This window comes from Lactuca virosa, chromosome 1, assembly GCF_052849685.1.
Source record: "Lactuca virosa cultivar CGN04683 chromosome 1, Lactuca_virosa_CGN04683_v6, whole genome shotgun sequence".
Taxonomy (NCBI): Eukaryota; Viridiplantae; Streptophyta; class Magnoliopsida; order Asterales; family Asteraceae; genus Lactuca; species Lactuca virosa.
In genome coordinates this window covers 14,187,524-14,209,198 of record NC_136426.1, presented here as the reverse complement: position 1 = coordinate 14,209,198, position 21,675 = coordinate 14,187,524, and the positions used below count along the sequence as shown (strand labels likewise).

Genomic DNA, 21,675 nt, shown 5'->3' with positions numbered 1-21,675 from the left:
AGGTTCTAACACACCTTTGGTACCACCACTTGAAGATCCCGAGTCTGCAATTCACAAAAAGAAGGATAAGAGCGTGAAAGAAGATCAAACACCGAAGAAGACACCTTTACAAGAACTGAAATCAGCCTTTTCAAGGAAGTCAGGAAAGAAAACGGGAGAATCGAGTTCAGCCTCAAAGAGCAATTTTGAAGTTTTCGATCAAGAATACGAATTAGAAAAAGAATTTGGACTTTATACGAGTGAACCCGAGAACGAGCCGGAGAACGAAATGGCGAACATTGATGAGATGGCCATGGGGGATTACAAGAAGCGCATTCGAGATGATGTGGGGCCGGGTTTAATACATCCTGCGATACCTGCCAATGCCACATTCGAGTTAAAGGGACATATCCTTACGGCACTCAAGGATATCCCATTCTATGGGAAGGATCATGAAGATTCTTTTAAGCATTTAGACGAGGTTAATGATATTGCGGATTATTTTAATACTCCTAATATCCCGAGGGAGACAGCTTTGTTAAGAATGTTACCAGTCACTTTCGAAGGAGCTGCAAAAGACTGGTTGAAGGCTCTTCCATCTGGTACAATCACCACATGGGCCCAATTGCGTGAGAAATTTCTAGATCAGTTTTGCCCACCCTCCAAAATCTCTAAACTCAAGAAGGCGATTGCCAACTTTGAGCAAAACCCAGGGGAGTCATTATACGAGGCATGGGAGCGCTACAAGGGGTTGTTAGGGAATTGTCCTCAACGTGACCTAAATCTTCAGCAAGAAATGTCGATATTCTATGATGGGGTGAATGTCATGACTAGACAACTCCTTGATTCACAAGGACCACTAACAAAGAAGAACCCAATTCAGGTCAAGGAGCTGGTTGAAGAATTTTCAAAGCACTCTCGTGAGTATCACAACCCAGGACGCGATGGAATAAAAGGCAGTGGAGGTGCACAAACTGAAGAGATGGCTACTGTGATGGCAATGCTTAACACTATGGATAGGAGATTGACCCAAATGGACCAATCAATTCATGCAATTCGAGTTGGTTGCGAGAGATTTAGTGGCCCATATTTGACAAAAGATTGCACTTTGGATGAATATGGAAACAAGAAAGCTCAAGTTTGCTACTCAAGTGGGGACAAGTACGATGAAGACTGGAGGAAACCAAAGAAGGAGTGGCTGCCTTACGATGAATACAAGAAGCAAAAAGAAGAGAAATTTAGGCAAACTGGCCGGGGTTTCTACCAAAGAGAGCAACCACTAGTTGAGAAGAAATCAGAATTAGAGACCATGTTGATGAAATTTATGGAAGCTTCAGAAAAAAGACATGATGCTATTGACACTGCAATGGAAGAACAAAGAGCTATAATGAAGAATCATCACGCAATGATGATAGATCAGCATGCATTAATAAAAAATCAGCAAGCCTCCATCAATAACCTTGAAGTACAACTTGGTCAACTTACCACTTTGGTTAATGAGAAGATGTTCCCGAAAAATCCTGAAAAGAAGACTCAATCTCACGTAATGACCATAGATACTGAAGAAGAGGCGATTTCTGAGTTCCTAGAGGCCTTAGAAGTGGAGCCACAGCAGCCCGATCCAAAGCCAAAGAAGCCGAAGCTCGAAAATGAAGAATCTGCTGGAATACCCAGTTCACGTCGTAAGCCCGCTATACTCACGTCGTGGGCCCGGTCGGAACAGAAAAAATCAGTATCTGTTCCAGCTTATAACCCACCTTTGCCATTCCCGTCTAGAGCTAATGTCAAACCACTGGAGAGAGAACATCTGGAGTTTATCAAGCAATTGAAGGGTATTCCTATTAATACTCCTTTTATTGATTCGTTAGCAAAATTCCAGAATATGCTAAGTTCCTACAAGACTTGTTAGACACTCGTCAACAATTAAAGGAGAATTCTAAGGTGATTCTAAGTGAGCAAAGCTCAAAAGCTGTGTTGGGAGAGATACCTAAGAAGATGGGGGATCCTGGACGACTCACTCTCCCATGTGAGTTTGGGAATAATATGAAGGTTTATGCTTTACCCGATTCTGGGGCTAGCATAAATTTGATGCCTTATTCGTTTTATCAAAAATTGAATATTCAGAAGTTAAAGGCTACAAAGATGACTATTCACATGGCGAACCGTTCAGTGACACAGCCCCGGGGCATTGTGGAAGATATTCTCGTGAAAATTGGGAAATTCGTTTTTCCAATAGACTTTGTGGTTTTGGATATGAAAGAAGATCCCAATGTACCAATTATTCTTGGTCGCCCGTTACTTAACACTATTGGAGCTCTGGTTGATATACGCGAGTCCAAGCTCACCTTGAGAGTTGGGGATGAGAAGGAAATTTTTGGAATAGAAGATGGTTTCCAAGGGAGTCATGCTCAAGAAGAGGTTTTCAACATAGATGAAGAGAATGAGCTTGAAGAATTAGAGAAGCTCATGGAAGAAGAAATCAAAACAATTCAACAAGTTAAAAGAACAAAACCGAGAGCATCTGTTCTATTTTTAGTTGAAGTCATTGCCTACACGAATCCAACTTCTTGGGTAAGCAAGGAAGATGATGAGATGTCGAATGATGAAGAGGAGGTTACTTCAAAAGTCACAAATCCAGTGGTGAAAGAAGAGAAGGATACTATGGAGCTTAAAAATGATGGCAAATTAAAGATTCAAGGGATCAAACGCATGCTCGATGGAGACGAAGTCAAGGTTAAAAAGGAGAATTCTAAAAAGGCGTATATTCGTCGAGTGCAAGCTTACAAGAGGCGTTTTAAGGAGCAAAAGATCCTGGTGGTGGATTCTTCTGACGAATCAACGTAGGAGGCACGTAGTCCAGCTCAAGACTCCTAAAAAAGAAGCGCTTCTCGGGAGGCAACCCGAGTTTGGTTTGTGTTTTTTTTCCTTTTTCTTTTTAGTTTTTGCATTTTAGTCCTAGAAACATAGATCATATCATCCAACTCACTTTATTCATAATTAAACACTGAGTGTGGGGTCCCTAAAAATGAAGTGGTAATAATTCAGAATTTAGTTAATAGACAAACCTGGATATATATATATATATATATATATATATATATATATATATATATATAATTGTCATACAGTATTCACGACGTGAATCATTATGATTCACGATGTGAGTTCTGAATGAACCGGACAATAGATCGTTGATACATATCAGCCCATTTTCTGTTAAACTAAATGGCCTAAGACTAATCCATTTCTGATGAAGAATGAATGGCCCAAAATTAAGCCCAGACAGGACTCACGACGTGAATCCTTAAGGATTCACGACGTGAACAGTAGCAATCACGGGACCATAGATTAAAGAATACATAATCCCTTTGACCAACTCATTCTTTATTCCCACGAAGTGAACACGAAGACTGGTCCCCCATTTTTGCCCCGATTTCGGCCGACATACAATCCATTTTCGTTTTTTCTTACGTAATCTTTCAATCTAAGGTAATACTTCTTTATTCTCATGTCTAATTCTTCTCTAATAGTTGAAACTTAGGATTAGGATTTGTAATTAGTTGAAATGTCGAAAATGTTCCCTAAAAATCCCGTAATAGCCTTGGAATGTTGATGATTTGTGGTTGAAATTAGCATAGGAATAAACCCCAAGCATTGTATTGGCCCGATTTCTACAGAAAATGGACAGATTCAATTCGCGATGACGAACTCACGACGTGAATTCCTAGGAATTCACGACGTGAATTCTGGAATGGACAGTTTCATGTTTATTTTACTACTAATCTGTTGGGTTATTTCTTTTGGCTGTGTTTGCTGCTTGTTTTTACAGGAATGGGTCCCAGAAGAGAAGTTCCAACCGGGGTTTCTAGTCTCCACCCGTTTTACGTCTTTCCAACAAATATGTCACGGGATATATATACGCGTTGGAACAACCGGCTAGGATGGTTGTACAACCGGGAGATTGCTGTTGCACCCACTATTGAATGGGCACGTTTGAGGGAGGTCGGGCTTGTGGATAGGATGTCCCCGTTTCTTACTAAAATTTTTATTGGAGATGGTTTTTCTTTTACTTGCGCGGGGTGGCAAAATCTTTTCCGTGTCCAAGAGCGGGTCTATAAGGAGTTGTGTGTGGAGTTTTTCTCCACCGTGACATTCCATGAGAATGTCCAAGATCCCCGTTATCCGCAAGCACTGGTATTTCGTCTTGGGGGGGAGTACCGGGAATGTAGCCTTGTGGAGTTTTCGTGGAGGGTTGGGATTTATAATCCCGAAGAAGCAATGACTCCCGAGTGTGACATGTTTTTAAGGGAGGAAGCTCGAGGGTATGCTGATGGTGTTACTGGTTATGATTTTTGGCATAATATTGCCTCCGGGATATTCAATTCCGGAGTGTCTCCCGAGAGCAGCATTCGCTCTCCTATCCACTGTCTACTCCACCGATTGATCACTTTCTCCATTAATCACAGAAGGCATGGGGATAAAGTAACACAACATAATCTCTTCTTTTTATGGTGCATCTTGTAGCCGGGAGTGTGTTGCAACATTCCCTATTTTTTAGCACGCTTCTTGGCTGGCTCTGCTGCCAGTTCTCGCCCCGGGAGCCCTATTTGTGGAGGGCAGTTCATTACCCGTTTGACCCGATCATATGGGTTGCTTGTTCCTGATATCACTCGTTCCATGACTTGCATGGATGGACACGAGTTTAGTATGGGTTATTTGGAGACCATGCGGGTGGTCCAAAATTATGGAACCCACCGGGGAATTTTGCGGTCGGATGATGAGGATGGTGGTGAGCATCAGGGTGATCAACCAGCACCACAACCAAGGCCGAGGAGAAGGAATGTTAGAGGAAGATGAGAGAGAGGGCAGCCGGTGCATACACCCGCACCCATGGTAGGATCACATATTGGGGATAATATGACAGGGTATTTTGACTAGCTTTCCTTGAGCGTAAACTGGATTGGGGGGACTATGGAGAATATGGTTCGACACTTCAATGTGGAGCAGCCTCCTCACCTGGGGTATCACTACCCAATTTTCCCTAGGATGAGTGAGTATCATGGACAAGGAGGAGATGGGGCGGGCACTAGTGGAGCAAACGAGGAGGATGAAGATGATTGATCGTTTAGTTTTATTTTGTTTGTTTTAGACTTATTTGGTTTGTTTTTATTTTGTTTGGATTGTAAGACTTTAAGATATTATGTTACTTTGCTCTTCTTTGGTTGTTAACTTTCAGCTTGCTAAGGAGTCTTGGGGAAGGAGTAAGGTCGAGTCAAGAGTCGTGTTCGTTTAGGCGAGTGTCGTTCAAGTCTAGAAATTGAAAGTCGAAACCCACAATTGGAAATAAGTGTGGAGTGAGTCGAGAGAGAGGTTATAGTTAGAAGAGTCGTCAAAATACACTGAATTTAGAAGGGTCTTAATTCGTTGAGACGTTGAGTGGTGTATATGTAAGAAGGTAGTTTCAATTCTGGTTCACCCAGACTTCACGTCGTGGGCCTATACTGATTCACGTCGTGAGTTTTGAATTTCCACCACATTGATTCCGTTCCGCTCTTCTTCATTACATGGAATTACTACCATTCCTTATGACACTTTTGTGACGATTCGATGGGCTGTTTTCTCTAATATACAATGTGGCGTATGCTTTCCCACATTGTCTACACGATTTGGAGGCTTGCACCACTCTTTTTGAAGATTGAAGTTTTGATTGATGGCTGGTTTCGCAAGTTCGAGTCCAAGTTCTTATTTTTGAAGAGGTCCAATATTCGAGATGCATATTTCAACCACACTTTTGGAGATGATCATGCCACTATCCCAGGGGAGTCTGTTCCTTTTTCTCCCTTTTTATTAATTTTAATTTATTTTATGCATACAATGAGGGCATTGTATGTAATAAGTGTGGGGTAGGGGGTAGAAAAAGTAAATTGCTAGAAAATTTGGTAAATTTATATTATCTAGAGAATTTGGAAAATTTATATTATCTAGAGAACTTGGAAAATTTAAAATTTTTAATAAGTGAATCTAGTAATAATAATAATTTGAACTTAAGTTGCTAGTGTTGCATTGGGATGATCTGATAAAGGCTCAAATGTTTAGTTGAGCAAATACACGTTATAGTGCATTTGTGGCCTCCCTTATTTTAGTGAAATCATGGAACAAAAAACATAACCCTACTTAGTTTGAGGGATGCAATATGTTTAGCAGCCTAAACTTGAAATGTATCCAGGAAAGATATGTCTTAACCAATAAGGGTTGAAGTAAAGCGCCCCTGCTTAAGCATGTAGGTTTTTGAGTGATATTTAAAAAAAAGTGAGTACATGTAAAAAGAAAAATAAAAGAGAGAGAAATTACCAAAAAAGTGAAAAATTGAAGAATTTTTGGAGCATAAAAGTATCAAAGTAAGAAGATCAAAGATCGAAAATTCTGAAGTTTCAAAAGTTGAAGATATCAAAATTACACAAAGATGGTGAATTCAAAGAAATTGAAGATCAATTATCAAAGTAAAGAAGAATTCAGGAGCTCCAAGTTGTGGTATCTTCTAAAAAGTTGTAATTCTCTAGTTTATGTATGCTTGGGTAGCTTTATAAAAATATCTTGAGGTTAGAAAGCTTTCTGAGGATGGATTCGGAGGGTTGCATAAAATGAGCATTGTTCGAAAGAAGTGGGCGAGTGTTTATGAAGATTGTGAGTATTTAAAGTATGGGGGGGGGGGGTTATTTAGGAAAAAAATTTAGACACAAATGCATGCGTTGAGGTCTTGGCATAATGGCTGAGCTTGAGTTGGATCGTTCTATGTGATATTGGTGGTGAAGGTTTGATTTAATAATTAGATTTGCTTGAGGGCAAGCAAAGAACAAGTGTGAGGTATTTTGATATTGCCAGATTTGTACATATTTTTAGGCAATATTTAATTACATTTCTATTAATATTTTGGTCATTTGCATAGAATAATGGTACTTATAAGTTTAATTTGTTATTTTGCAGCCAAACAGAAGCATCTTCGAAGATAGGGACTGAAATTGACAGAATATGGAACTTTGGAGGATTGAAGGAAAGAAGAACGGAAAATCACCCAAAAGACGTTTTCACGACTTGAAAAATTCATGGTTCACGACGTGAGTCGATAATTCTAGAAGATATGCATACGGGTGGAAGAGTCCTTGCCGAACACGGTTATCTCACGACGTGAATCCTTATGGTTCACGACGTGAACTCAGGAAATCAGAATACTATAAATTCCCTTGCCCATTACGATTTGAGGGACTTTTAGCTGATTGAAGGGTTTCCAGAAGGCGATTTTTAGCAGAAGAAAGGTCTTGGAAAAAGGTTTTCAACACCAAAAGAGTGAAGGTCTATAATTTAGTTCACTTATTTGATACTTATGAACATGTTTCCTTATACTTTGATTTGTGTTATTGTGTTAGTTGCTATTATGAGCAGCTGAATCTAGCTACTCTTGTTTAGCTAGATGAAGCTTCTAACTTATGAATAGCTTAATTTTACATGGATTTATTTAGTTGGTAAATTGCTTGTGTTTGGTTTATAATTACCTAGCATGCTTATGGTTGTTTCTTTAGTTGCTTGATTCCATGTTCTGTGTAGCTTAGTGACCATTAACTGCATGAACTTGTTTACCTAATGATTTAGTGAACATTAAATTGTTAGAGCTAGGATTGACCAATATTAGTTAGTAACTAAAGTAAATAAACTTAGCTGTGCTAGAGAACGTAGATTGTGCCTATAATTGCGTTTGCATAATAAATCTTACATAGCATATTCATATTCATAATTGGTTCTGTGTTTAATTGTGTGTGACCATACATAGTTTTACATGAATTAATTAATTATTGGTAAAATTAGACTTAAATTACTAATATAATTAAAACCAACTTGATAATCCATAATTATTAGCTAGCCATAAGGACGAAGTGGATTCGAACTAAAGAAGAGTGTTTTTACTTATTGATTGAATTTGAGCTAAGTTCGTCTGATCTTGTAAAATCAGATAAAACCCTTTTTAAACTTGATAATAATTAGGTTAATTTGATAGAAAGTAGATTAATTAGTAACACCGTTCCCTGTGATCGACACCCGACTTACCCAAGCTATACTATAATCTGACTAGGTACACTGCCTATAGGTGCATAGTTGGTCTAAGTTTGTTAGGTTATAAATATTAAAATTAGTGGGTACTTTTGTGCACATCACAATTCCATGGAAACGAAGTCTCACATTCAAAGTACACTCCTTTGAACATCCTTCTTGCATTAAGTTTTTATAATCTTACACAGATTTGAAGAATAACTTCCACCTATGGAACCATTTCCATATTCCCATTTTGACTCTTACTTCTGAACAAGAGTTGCCTCTTTTCAGAATATGTCAATATGGTCCCTCTCCAAAATTTTACACCATACTTTCAACTGTCCATGAGAAACCAATCTTAGGTAAACCTCAGATTGTCCTCGACAACTGCTTAATCATTTCAGTCATATCTGGTTCTATTCCTTTTTCCCTCTTAATGCCCTAGGAATTTGGAAAATTTAGAACGGATAAATATTATAGCATATGCAATCGAACCTATACCCGAAGCATATGGGATACGATTCATAATGTCCAACATAAAGACGTGATAGTTGACCAGTCTTTTGCTACAATGTTTTTATTTGTCATGTTCTCATAATTCGAATTATGAAGAGGGATGCCATAATAATAGTCGAATTTGGAGAACGCAATTAACATTTCCATATATAGAATTTCCTTATGTTGAAACATTCCAACATAACATTCATATATATTTGACTAAATTTGATTAAAATCTCACAATCTAAGCTTTTAGATTTGAAATGAAGTATAATTTCCTCTCCCTTAATTATAGCAAAACAACTTTTCAAAACTTGCATCTCTGCGAATTGAAACTTTTTGTTTTCTATAATTAACATTGCTAACTTGCAACATTCACCATAATTGATTATGCTCCCACTAGCATAATAATTATATTCTTATAAGCATAACACTTATGCTCCCACTAGCTCGCATAACACTTATGCTCCCACTAGCTCTGACATGTACTCAGAAATCAGTTGGACTTCCAGAAATCAATACTTTGTTGACTTTCTTACCAAAGTTCAGATTTCCGACACGAGATGCTTTGATAAAACTTTATCTAGGCCTGCCAAACTCATACACCTTTCCTTAGACAGCTCACATGTGTGTCTAAAAAATTATGAAGAGGGATGCCGTAATCATAATGTTTAGACCTTTTTCCATTCTCACAATTCGAACCATGAAGAGGGATGTCGTAATCATGATCGAATTTGAGAATGAAAATCCCACAATTGCTATCTCCTTAAAATCTACTTAGTGAAAGCGTTTCCTCAATCATTTTCATGAAGCGGAGAGAAACCTTATGAAACTTAGATTTTATGGTGTATGTGTTCCTATCCATGTGAATTTGTCAAAACCATAATCACAAGACAATGTCAGTGACAAAATCCAAACTCATATGGACTGAACTTGTTCAATCTTAATTTCTTGCCACCTGGTAGCACAAGGGCCTACCATTGCTTCCAAGTAGTTATGCAAACAATTGAGAACTCATAGAACTCACCTTCTTAGTCAACTTTAACTGGAATAGGCACCGAAATAAGAATATGTCAACACGATAAGTTATAAACCTCAAGTCGTGTGCTAGTGATAAATGACAGGTTTATTCTTGCTTAGTTCTTGAAACTTGTCAAGATCTTTAAGACTCCCACTGACCTCTTGACATATAAGTTTCTCTTTGTCAAATACCATTACTTGACAACAAATATTCAAGAGTTAGTGTGGTTTCTTATCAAGACAAACACTTAACACAATTGGCCTCAGTTGGTCTTTGTTTTATCCAAAACATCACAACTTACCAATTTCAAATGTACAAGAGTAGAAAACATTTTACTCTACATTTGACAAGTGTTATAAACCTTCTTTAAGATATGTCACTCAAATTACAATCTTGGAGTATGACTCTAAGAATTGTTTTGGAACGAAGTATGACTCATCTTCTTGATTTAACCACTTCAACAATTCATGACTCCTCTTCTTAGCCATAAGAATGCACTAAGATGTCCTTAGAGGATCAATTGTGATATGGTTTCATAATCATTAAGATGATCATAAAACATGATACTAAAGTACTCTCCCATCTTTTCAGATTTGAGAAACTTTTATCTTTCTGCCTAATTTGATTCTTCTCATTCGTTCTGCCGTACATTGAAACTTTTCCAATGTTTCAGAATTATAATTAAACTTGTAAGTATAACCATATTTACTAAACTTTAGTAAATCATGACGAATAGTCTTATCGATCTTTGTGGTGGACTTGACCAGTGCAAAAGAATGTGTACTCGATCCCTTAGTCCTTCACTTGACTCACATATATAAACAAGGAATTAGTCTTAATTTTCCAAAGATGAAAATTCTCATTCATCATACAATACAACTTGCATGATTCCAAGTTTCTATCCAACTGACGCTTGGGTGATGAGAATCTTTCGTTATTTGGTAAATTATGACACTACCACGAAGGAATCAAATTCATTTTCCAATATTGCTATCAATGGAAACATATGAACAACAATTTTTCACAAATGCCATTGTAAGGAAACTTAAAATAAGATAAAATAAAAAACTTTTTCTTTATTTATAAAATATTTGCGGAAAAACTTTCCCTTACAATGCACTTACAAATGAAAACTATGTTGTTATCTATTCCTAAGCAATCTATCACAACTCTTTAAGTAACAACTCAAAATTCCGATCTTTGAACCATGCGATCGAAATCCATCTTCGCGATCAGAATCAGCTTACTCTTTCCTTAAGCTTCCTTTGATTCTTCAAAACATCAAAATGTAATTACATTACATCATGTATTAAGCATCTCCAAATAGGAACTTAATAGAGTTATATAGTGGACTTTACCTGAAGTAGAGTCAAACATTTTGTCCCTACATTCTTTCAGATCTTTCAGGTAGTCATGGCAGCTTCACTTCCAATGTCCATTCTCTTGAAAGTAAAAACATACAGACTCTTTGGGAATGGTACACGAGACTATTACAGACTTAGCCTTTCTCTCTACCATTTGGTCAACCGGGTTAACCATGGCCAATCCCTTTCCATTGGGAAGAGAAAACTTTTCTGGACTTCCAATGTTACCATTGTCAATGTCCATGGAAGTTTGAGAAGTAGATCTTCCACCCAAATTTAGTTTTCCAGTGTGCCAAAACGTTGCTGATTCAGCAGCAACAAGCAAATAGGTAATATTAATAAGGGTCATGTCGTGGTCTGTCACATAGTAGTCCTTAATGAACTCACTATATGACTCATGAAGTGATTGAAGAACCCAGTCAACAACCAACTTCCTTGAGACTTCGACACCCAACACTCCCAGCCTGTCGATATGTGACTTCATCTCCAAGACGTGAGTACACACAGGCCTTCCATCTTCATGTTTCATTGCAAGTAGGGCTTGAGTGACCTTGAATTTTTCAAGTCTTTGAGCTTGTGGTTCATGGAGAATAATTGGAGGAGGTGGAGGAAGAGAAGTATGATTTTCATGATCCAACCGCGGGACATCATCTTCATTAGGAAAGCTTGTTCCAAGAGATTTGGGAAGATCATAGTTGTCTGATCTAGACATCTACAATGGGAGAAATTCAAGTTAGTTGATTTAAGCCCTTAATATAACACCCAATATGACATATTAAGGCTAGGACCCAACACAATATTTTATAACTTGGAAGAGGGATGTCGTAATCCAAGCTATAAAATATTTGAAGGTAGGTAAATGACGATTTACCAATTTCCACCATGAAAAACGAAATTGTTCATTAAGTTTTAATTGGATTGAAACTCCTAGATCTTTTGAGATTCATTGAACTATTCAATGGCATGTTTAAATCTCGATTGTGCCCTTCAGGTTTGTGACTGGGATGCCAAGGATCACAAACAAGGAGTGAATAACCATGCAAATTAGCTTGGTACACCCAATGTTACAACAACCTAATCAATGTGCCGGTTAACCACACACGCTCCATTGATCTATGATTAACATCAAGCTACCCTTTGCCACGCACTGTCAGTCCCAGATTAGTGTGCCGGTTAACCACACACGCTCCACTAACAAGGTGCAAAGTGCAATTTCAAGGGTTAGCACCATATTCACATTTTCCTAAAGTAACTAAGATTGAGAATTTATAAGTGTTTAGTTACTTTATATTTATCATTATACTTTTATTGAATGGATAATTAGAGTCCTATCCTACCCGTTCGGCTAATGACCCTCCACCAGTCAAGGAAGCGGTGGGTGAGAGTGGAGACCCATTAAACTGCCATTTTATATGCAGTAACCTTATACCTCCCTTATAGAACGGCTTCGTGAATGAGGCCTACTAACGGTAAGATTGACTTTTAATCTTAATCTTATATATAAATATTAAACCTATAATATTATAATAGTATAAGGGTTGAATTTTAAACTATTTAAAATTCTAGGGTTTGGAACTAAAGTATTCAAAAGTGTAACTTTACAAATTCCAAAACTTGAGGGCAAATTTTGAACAATTCCAAAAACTTTTGGAATCTATAACATATGAGTTTAATATGGCTTTTTAATGGCAAGACTCTTGAAAATCCATAACTTGAGGACAAGTTATGGAGGTCATAAAACAATTTATGGGAAAAAACTCTTCAAAAACATAACTCATGACTTTTAAAGACTCATTAACAAGAAAGACTTTTGGTTTTCCATAACTTGAGGACAAGTTATGGAATCCATTAAAGGATATTAAGATCATCTAATAAACTAACAAACATGTCAAGCAAGGATCATGATCTAGATTAAACTCATATGAACAAGACAATTCAAATCAAACAAATTTTCATGTAATTAGCCTAACCATTAAACTAATACAAAACATGAAACTTTTGATAATTATCTTTTGAATTGGATTAGAATGATCATTACCACATCAAAAACAGGTTTATAAGTTCAAAAACAGCTTAGGGTAATGATTCTAGTCCAATTCCATCCTTAAAAGTCGAAAATATGCCCTCTGGAGCACCAACTCGTCGAGTACATGAACAAACTCGGTGAGTTGGATGAATTTGTTTGTGGACTCGACGAGTCCCCCAGTGGACTCGGCGAGTCCACAGTCCAGACATACAAAAAATCGATTTTTTCAGCAATTGCATCAAGTATAATTGAAAACCAAACCTGGCTCTGATACCACTGATGGGTTTTGAGCAATCTAACACTCCTATGGTGTACATACAACCCTATGTGCTTTGGATCTATGTTTTCACTATTATACATGCAAATATACAAAATTCGAAAGCATCATCCTAACTAGCATATTATGGAGAAACTATACTACAAAAGTCTAGTTAGATGACATACCTTTTGATGGAGCTTGAAGTCTTGAACCTTTAAGAGCTTAGCCCCAATAGTGTGGAAGCCTAAAATGGAATCACACAACACCACCAACAAATGGAATAACTTGAGAAGAAGGTTACTTTGGTTCTCCCTATGAAAATCGGCCCTTGACCTCTCTTTGTGTATCCACTAGTGCCATTTCATGAACCATGAGATCCTTTATATAGTGTGGCTCATTAGGCTTACACCATGTCAACCCTAATGTGCATGACTTTCCATTTCCTTCATGATCCATGGGTTTTAACCTCCATGGAGTATCCATGGGTTACCACATGGGTTAAGCCCAACATAAAGGACAATGGATCACAAGCCCACATATATAAGAATGAATGATTTACATAATCAATCCTCATATATTTAATTAGTCTCTTTTGATCACAAAATTAATTCCAAATTAATTCTTGATCAATACTAATTAAATAATATGATTTCATATTAATATATTAGAACTTATAATATATTAATATAAATCATAAATAACCCTTTTTCTCACTTGTCTATCCAATTGTTCCGATGCCATGCAACCCAAGTGGACCATGCTACTCTCGGGTCGAGTACATACCAATAATAGTTATAGGCTTAGACATCTAATCCAACAATAGTCTCCCACTTGGATAAGTCTAATAACTATAGATTTAAGTACGACTTCGAAATCTGATTAGCAATCGTAGCTCTCAAAATCCGTTGTCGAACTCTGACTCGTCCTTTAGATAAGGGATCATATAGTCCTCCGTTCTCAAGATATCGTACGGATAATTACATGGAACATAGTCATACTTATTGTCTAGCAGTTTGTTTCTCGATATCTAATTTTTCTGACATAGAACTTAATTGAATACATCCATTTAGTCCTGACCGGGCCCGCCACATAAGTCAAACCAAATCATCGAGGGACCCATATATCGCTTTTACCCTCTTATGATAAAAGGAACATATAAACTTCGACTTATATGCATTTACTATTCACTTATCAAATCATATACACCAATGCGTTTTATAACATCAAGTTCTGATGTGTTTACGCATTATCAATGCACAACCAACTCGCAAACAATAAACAATATATCTAGTTTAAAGACTATATGATATTATCGTCTTACGATCACTCGTGATAAATTCCATGAAGTGATACAAGTAAGTGTGGGTTTAATCCAATGCTCAAATCTTATTTCATAAGCACTCATGAATGTTGCAGCAAACTTTTGCTATGTCTAATGCACTTTAGACAGTCTACAAACCAATTCACGACAATCTTCTTTCATATCTACTTCCAACATATGAAAGACTGTGGACTGTTCGAATAATCTTATTATTCAGGAAGTCAAAACATGCAAAGTGAAACAATAGGTAAATAATTAACACAAGACAATAACTTTACTTATAAATAATACTCCTTTATTTAATCATCAAAAGTTAATTACAATTTATCTATTACATGTTTCAAACTATCTAATCAAAACTAATATCGTCCTTCAGCCCAATGCTCCTAGCGTGCTGCAAGTGTTTAACCCTACTCAGTCCCTTCGTAAGGGGATCTGGTGGGTTATCCTCTAACGATACCCTCTTCACTACGAGGAGTCCCTCTTCTACTTGATGTCTAATGAAGTGATATTTCCTGTCGATGTGCCTGGATCTGCCATGATCCCTCGGTTCCTTGGTTAAGGCAACCGCACCTTCGTTATCACAGAAAATTTCCATAGGCTCCTTTATGGCTGGTACAACTCCAATGTCTCCGATGAAATTCTTCAACCATATTGCCTCCTTCAACGCTTCGCTCGCTGCTATGTACTCTGATTCGCACGTTGAATCAGCCACAGTCTCTTGCTTGGAACTTTTCCAAGTCACTGCTCCTCCATTCAGGGTAAAGACCCAGCCCGACTGAGAGCGGAAGTTGTCTCGGTCGGTCTGATAACTGGCGTCACTATACCCTCGTACCCTTAAGTCATCACTCCCACTGAGGATAAGAAACCATTCCTTAGTCCTCCGAAGGTACTTAAGAATATTCTTGACTGCGGTCCAATGCGCTCTACCAGGGTTCCCTTGATATCTGCTGACCATGCTCAAAGCGAAGGCCACATCAGGGCGAGTACAAGTCATAGCATACATGATCGAGCCAATTGCGGAAGCGTAAGGTACTCGACTCATCTCTGCCATCTCGGCTTCAGTAGTCAGACTTTGAGTCTTACTCAACTTGGTATTGCTTTGGATCGGCAACTCCCACTTCTTGGAATTCTTCATACTAAAACGTTTTAGTACCTTATCCAAGTAAGTATTTTTACTAAGTCCTATTAGCCTTTTACTCATGTTTCTCAATATCCTTATTCCCAGAATATAGGCAGCCTCTCCGAGGTCCTTCATTGTGAAGCACTTGCCAAGCTAGGACTTAACCTCCTGCAAGGTCGGGATGTCATTTCCTATGAGCACTATGTCATCGATATACAAAACGAGGAAGCTAACTATACTCCCACTGACTTTGACATATACACAGGACTCATCCTCGCTTCGCAGGAAGCCAAACTCTTTGACTTTCTCATCGAAACAAAGATTACATCTGCGAGATGCTTGTTTCAATTCATAAATGGATTTCTCAAGCTTACACACTCTATTAGGATGCTTCGCATCGAAAAAACCCTCTGGCTGACTCATGTAAACATCCTCAGCCAACTTCCCATTAAGGAAAGCGGTTTTTACGTCCATCTGCCATATTTCATAGTCATGAAATGCAACAACGGCTAGCATTACCCTAATAGACTTTATCTTCGCAACTGGTGAGAAGGTCTCATCATAGTCAACTCCAGGAGTTTGAGTAAAGCCCTTCGCAACCAATCACGCCTTATAAGTGTGTACCTTCCCATCCATGTCGGTCTTATTCTTGAAGATCCATTTGCACCTGACTGTCTTACGACCTGGCACATTGTCAACCAAATTCCAAACTTGGTTGTCATACATGGACTGAATCTCACTGTCCATAGCCTCTTTCCATTTCGCAGACTCCGGGCCTGCCATGGCTTTCTTGTAGCTGTTAGGTTCATCCAAATTTACTAGTGTACTATCACTAATAAACGTATCACCTTCAGTAGTAATATGAAAACCATAAAACTCCGGTGGAACACTAACTCTACTGGAACGTCTAAGGGGTAGGGAATCGTCAACAGGTTCAACAGGAGTTTCATCCTCGGGTTGAACGCCAGTGTTAGAGGTTCCTTCATCGTTCGATTCTTGATGCTCTTCAAGATCGATTTGCCTCCCACTATCTCCTTGGCTTATGAGTTCTCACTCTTGGAAAACCCATCTCCTTGCAACGAAGACAACATTTTCACTTGGTCTATAGAAGAGATATCCAAAGGACTTCTGTGGATAGCCGATGAAAATACACCGCTCACTACGAGGTTCGAGCTTGTCGTGAGTCTCTCGTCTTATGAAAGCCTCGCAACCCCAAACCTTGATATGTGCCAACGAGGGAGCTGTCCCTCTCCACATCTCGTGAGGTGTTTTGGCAACCTTCTTTGTAGGGACTAAGTTAGGGATATGGGCAGCAGTCTCTAAGGCATACCCCCAAAATGAGATAGGTAACGAAGCACGAATCATCATGGAACGAACCATGTCTAACAATGTTCGATTACGCCTCTCAGCCACACCATTCAACTGTGGTGTCCTAGGTGGCGTCAATTGCGAAACAATTCTGCATTCCTTGAGGTAATCGTGGAATTCAAGACTAAGGTACTCACCACCTCGATCGGATCGGAGCATCTTAATTTTTCTGCCCAACTGATTCTCCACTTCTTGCTTAAACTCTTTGAACTTTTCAAAGGTTTCTGACTTGTGCTTGATTAAGTAGATATACCCATATCTACTATAATCATCGGTGAAAGTCACATAGAAGCGGCTTGCATCCCTTGTGGTGGATCTAAAGGGCCCACACACATCTGTGTGTATGAGATCCAATAAACCCTCACCCTTTCACAAGTACCAGTGAAGGGTGAATTTGTCATCTTTCCAAGTAAACAAGACTCACACACGTCATCGTCCCTAAGGTCGAATGACTCCAACACTCCATCCTTTTGGAGTTAGGCTATGTGTTTCTTGTTGACATGTCCAAGACGACAATGCCACAAGCATGCTTTATCCAAATCATTGGAAGAATCGATATACAATACATCATTTCCTAAGTTGTCTACAACCATCACAGTTTCATATATTCCATTACAAGAAAATGCTTCAAAATAGAAAACACCATTAAAGAAAGCATTAATAGAACCCTTTTCATTATCAAACGAAAATCTAAATCCTTGTTTATATAAACCATGAAAAGAAATGATGTTTCTTGCCATTTTTGGCGAATAGCAATAGTTATTCAAATCTAGTCCTAACCCACTACTAAGCACTAAAGAGTAAAATCCAATCTTGGTGACAGGCGACGGTCTTCTGTTCCACATGATCAAGTTTATCTTCCCATGCTCCACATACCTACTTCTTCTTAGGCCCTGCAAATCAGAACAAATGTGAAAACCACACCCTGTATCGAGAACCCAAGAAATATAATGTGATGAGTTATTAGATTGAATAGTATAAGTACCTACGAAGGATGGTTTTATCTTTCCATCCTTGATGTGATGCGGATACTTCGGGCAACTTCGTTTCCAATGCCCTTTCTCATGGCAGTAGTAGCACTTTGCATCATTCGGGTTGGAGGAGGGTGCAACGGGACCAAACTTGGTTCCACTAGAAGAGGTGCCTTCTTGGAACTTTCCCTTATGGTGGCTCTTGGAAGGAGCCTTCCTCTTCTTACCCTTCCCCTGCCCAATAGCCAAGACGGGGGCAGCAGTAGTAGGAGTTGATGCAACAGGTTTGTCCTTGAGGTTGCTCTCAGCAGTCCTCAACAGGCCTTGAAGCTTGCTCAAAGTGACCTCCTCCTTGTTCATGTGGTAGGTCATGCGGAACTGGTTGTAACAAGGAGGTAAGGAGTGAAGAATGATATCAATCGCCAACACCTTATCGAAGCTAACATTTAACTTCAGCAGGCGGTCGACATATCTCTGCATTTTCTGCAAATGGGCTGTGACGGACTCTCCGTCCTTCATCTTGGTAGTGATCATCGAAGTGATGATCTCGTACCTTTCCTGCCTGACACTTTGGTGGTACCTGTCTAGTAAATCCTGATGCATCTCATAGGGGTAGTAGTCCTCGTAGGACTTTTGGAGTTCGGCAGTCATAGTCGCGAACATGATGCAATGGACTTTCGTAGCATCTCGCTCGTGAGCCTCAAAGGCAGCGATCTCCTCGAGAGTAGCAGTGTTGAGATTCACTTCTTTCAGCTCCTTGTCGAGGACATACTCCTTGTCCTCGTAGCAGAAACTATTCAAATGTTGCGGATCCAATCATTAAAATTGGACCCATCGAAAATCACCCTCCCACACAAATTCATGAGTGAGAATGAGCCGGAAGAGTTCGAGCCAGAAGCATTGTTGTTGTTTATGGTAGACATCTGAAAAAAGAAGAGAGACAAAGTTTGATTAGATAAGAATCTCCAATTAAACACCCAAATGAGAAATTAGGGCTAGGATCCAATAACATTATTCACAATTTAGAAAAAGGGATGCCGTAATCTAAATCGCAAATAATTTGAAGGTAAGTGAATGACGATTCACTAATTTCCACCATGAAAAATGAAAAAAATTAAGTTTTAAATGTATTGAAACTCCTAGATCTTTTGAGATTCATTGAACTTTTCAATGGCATGTTTGAATCTCGATATGCCCTTTAAGTTTGAGACTGGGATACCGAGGATCACAAACACTGTGTGAATAACAATGCAAATGTACTTGGTGCCCTCAATATTATAGTCACCTAATCAATGTGCCGGTTAGCCACACACGCTCCATTGATCTATAACAAACATCGAGTCACCCTTTGCCACCTTTGATAGACCCAAATTAGTGTGCCGATTAACCACACACGCTCCACTAACGTCTTGGCAAGGGTACAAAGTGTAATTTCGTGGAATAGCATCATTTTCACATTTTTCCTAAAGTAACTAAGATTGGGAATTTTATAAAAAACATTTAGTTACTTTATTAACCATTATACTTTTAATGAGAAATTAGTTGCTCTATCCTACCCATTCGGCTAACGACCCTCCACCAATCGAGGAAGCGGTGGGTGAGAGTGGACACCCATTAAAATGCCATTTTATAGGCAGCAACCTTATACCCCCTTATAGACCGGCTTCGTGAATGAGGCCTACTAACGGTAAGAATAGCATTAATTTTATACATATATATAATCATTATTCTTATAATATTATAATAGTATAAGGGTTGAATTTTAAACTTGTAAAATTCTAAGGTTTAGAATTTAAATATTTCAAAATTAAACTTTTTAATCAAAAATTTAAATTCCAAAACATGAGGGCAAGTTTTGAAACTTTTCAAAACTTTCTAGATCAAAATTCAAATAATTTAATTAAACAATTTATTGGTGATTATCTAATTTTGACCTAATTCAATTCCATTGAATATAATTCAATCAAATAATTCAAATAATTAAGGTTTATCATATAAGGCAATAATTATCTAATTAATTGACAAATATCTTCTATTTTGATAAGGATAATCACATCATATTAATAAAATTCGGATTTTATCAATCAAAAACGTTTTTGGTAATTATCCCAAGTCAAAACAGGCCAAAATCCTGAAATTTCATCTGTCTGACTCTCCGACTCGCCGAGTCACCATCTGGACTCGTCGAGTTCATCTGAATCGTCGAGTTCATCAGGTGACTCGACGAGTTTGTCAGGCAGAAAGCAAAAAATTTCGATTTTAAGCAATGAATAATCATACAATGCATCAAATACAATAGAAACCAACCAAGACTCTGATACCACTGATGAGTTTTGAGCAATATATCAATCCTATGGTGCACATGCAAACCCTAAAGCTTTGGATCTAGGTTTCTCTATTGTACATGCAAATAATCCAAAGCTTATAAACCCTAGATCTAGCATACAAAATCCAAAAATAACAAATAAAACAAGTTTAGATGATTACCTTGATTGTTGCTTGAAGATATTTAGCCTGTGAGAACCTAGCACCTCAAATGTGATGCCTCTAATGGATCACAAACACCAAAGCAAGTTGGATGATCTTGGAGAGAGGGGATGAGAGGCTCAAAATCGGCTCTAAGACTTCTTAGGGTTTCTGGGTGCCGATTTCTGAAGCCCTAGGGGTCCTTATATACTTGAGCAGCTAGGGTTTCAATCAAAACCCTAATTGGATAGCTTAGGCCTTAAACAGTCCAATGGAACCTTCTGGAATAAGGCCTTGGACGATTTCAAGGTGGGATTCCACCCTAATTTCGTCCACTCCTTTATCCACATGATCCACAGCCCAAAATCCAATTATCTTATAATTGCAATTCCAGTCCCCTCAGTTCAATTAATATCTTTTGATCACAAAATTAATTTCTTAATTAATTCTTGACCAATATTATCTAACCAATATGATTTCTCTTTTAATATATTACCCATATAATATATTAATAAACCATAATATCCTCTTTCTCCACTAATCATCCAATCAAGGTGCTCCAGTGAAGGCAACCCAAAAGGACCATACTACAACCGGGTCAAGTACATACCAAATATAGTTATGGACTTAGACACTAATCCAAAAATATGGGAATATGGAAATGTTTCCATAATTGGAGTTGATTATCAAATCTACATGCGAGTTGGAAACTTTAATGCAAGAGAAGTGTTCTAGGAGTGTACATTGAATTGGAACCTTCATTATCATGGAATTGTTTCTAGTAACAAAGTTCCAATGGGACATTTTGTAATATTGTTGGCTCGGTCTTTATGACTTTGAAGCCTCGACATCACAGATGGTCAATGCATGTATGGTTGGAATTCCAATACATTTTAGACAGTGACAAGGATTTGGAATTGAGAAATGATCATCATTGGAATAGTGTCTAGTCGATCTGTTCACAAAGGAAGGACCACAGAGAAGCATAGTATGCATGTTCATAACATTGAATAACTGATGTTATTTAATTCAAGTGGTTAGTTGATTACTCGAAACATTATACAATGAATAAAGTCGTAATTATTATGGTGATTAAATAATAGAGATTATTTATATTCAATGGGGTTGAGACCATTGTTGATTAATTATTGTGTTTCACTTTGCGTGTTTTACTTCCTGAATAATTTGATTATT

The 21,675-nt window shown here is 38.1% G+C and overlaps 1 protein-coding gene and 1 non-coding gene across 2 annotated transcripts; one reads left to right on the top strand and one right to left on the bottom strand.

The window, feature by feature from the left end:
• The first annotated feature begins 268 nt into the window (after positions 1-268).
• On the top strand, positions 269-2,823 carry LOC145111499 (uncharacterized). Its single transcript, XM_079047768.1, has 4 exons — positions 269-1,140; positions 1,222-1,811; positions 1,859-2,368; positions 2,516-2,823. Exons 1-4 carry the CDS (start codon positions 269-271, stop codon positions 2,821-2,823), a joined length of 2,280 nt encoding a protein of 759 aa, XP_078903894.1.
• LOC145151655 (small nucleolar RNA R71) lies at positions 653-759 on the bottom strand. The gene has a single exon (XR_013732218.1). It is a non-coding gene; the product is annotated as a small nucleolar RNA R71 (small nucleolar RNA).
• Positions 2,824-21,675: the final 18,852 nt, after the last annotated feature.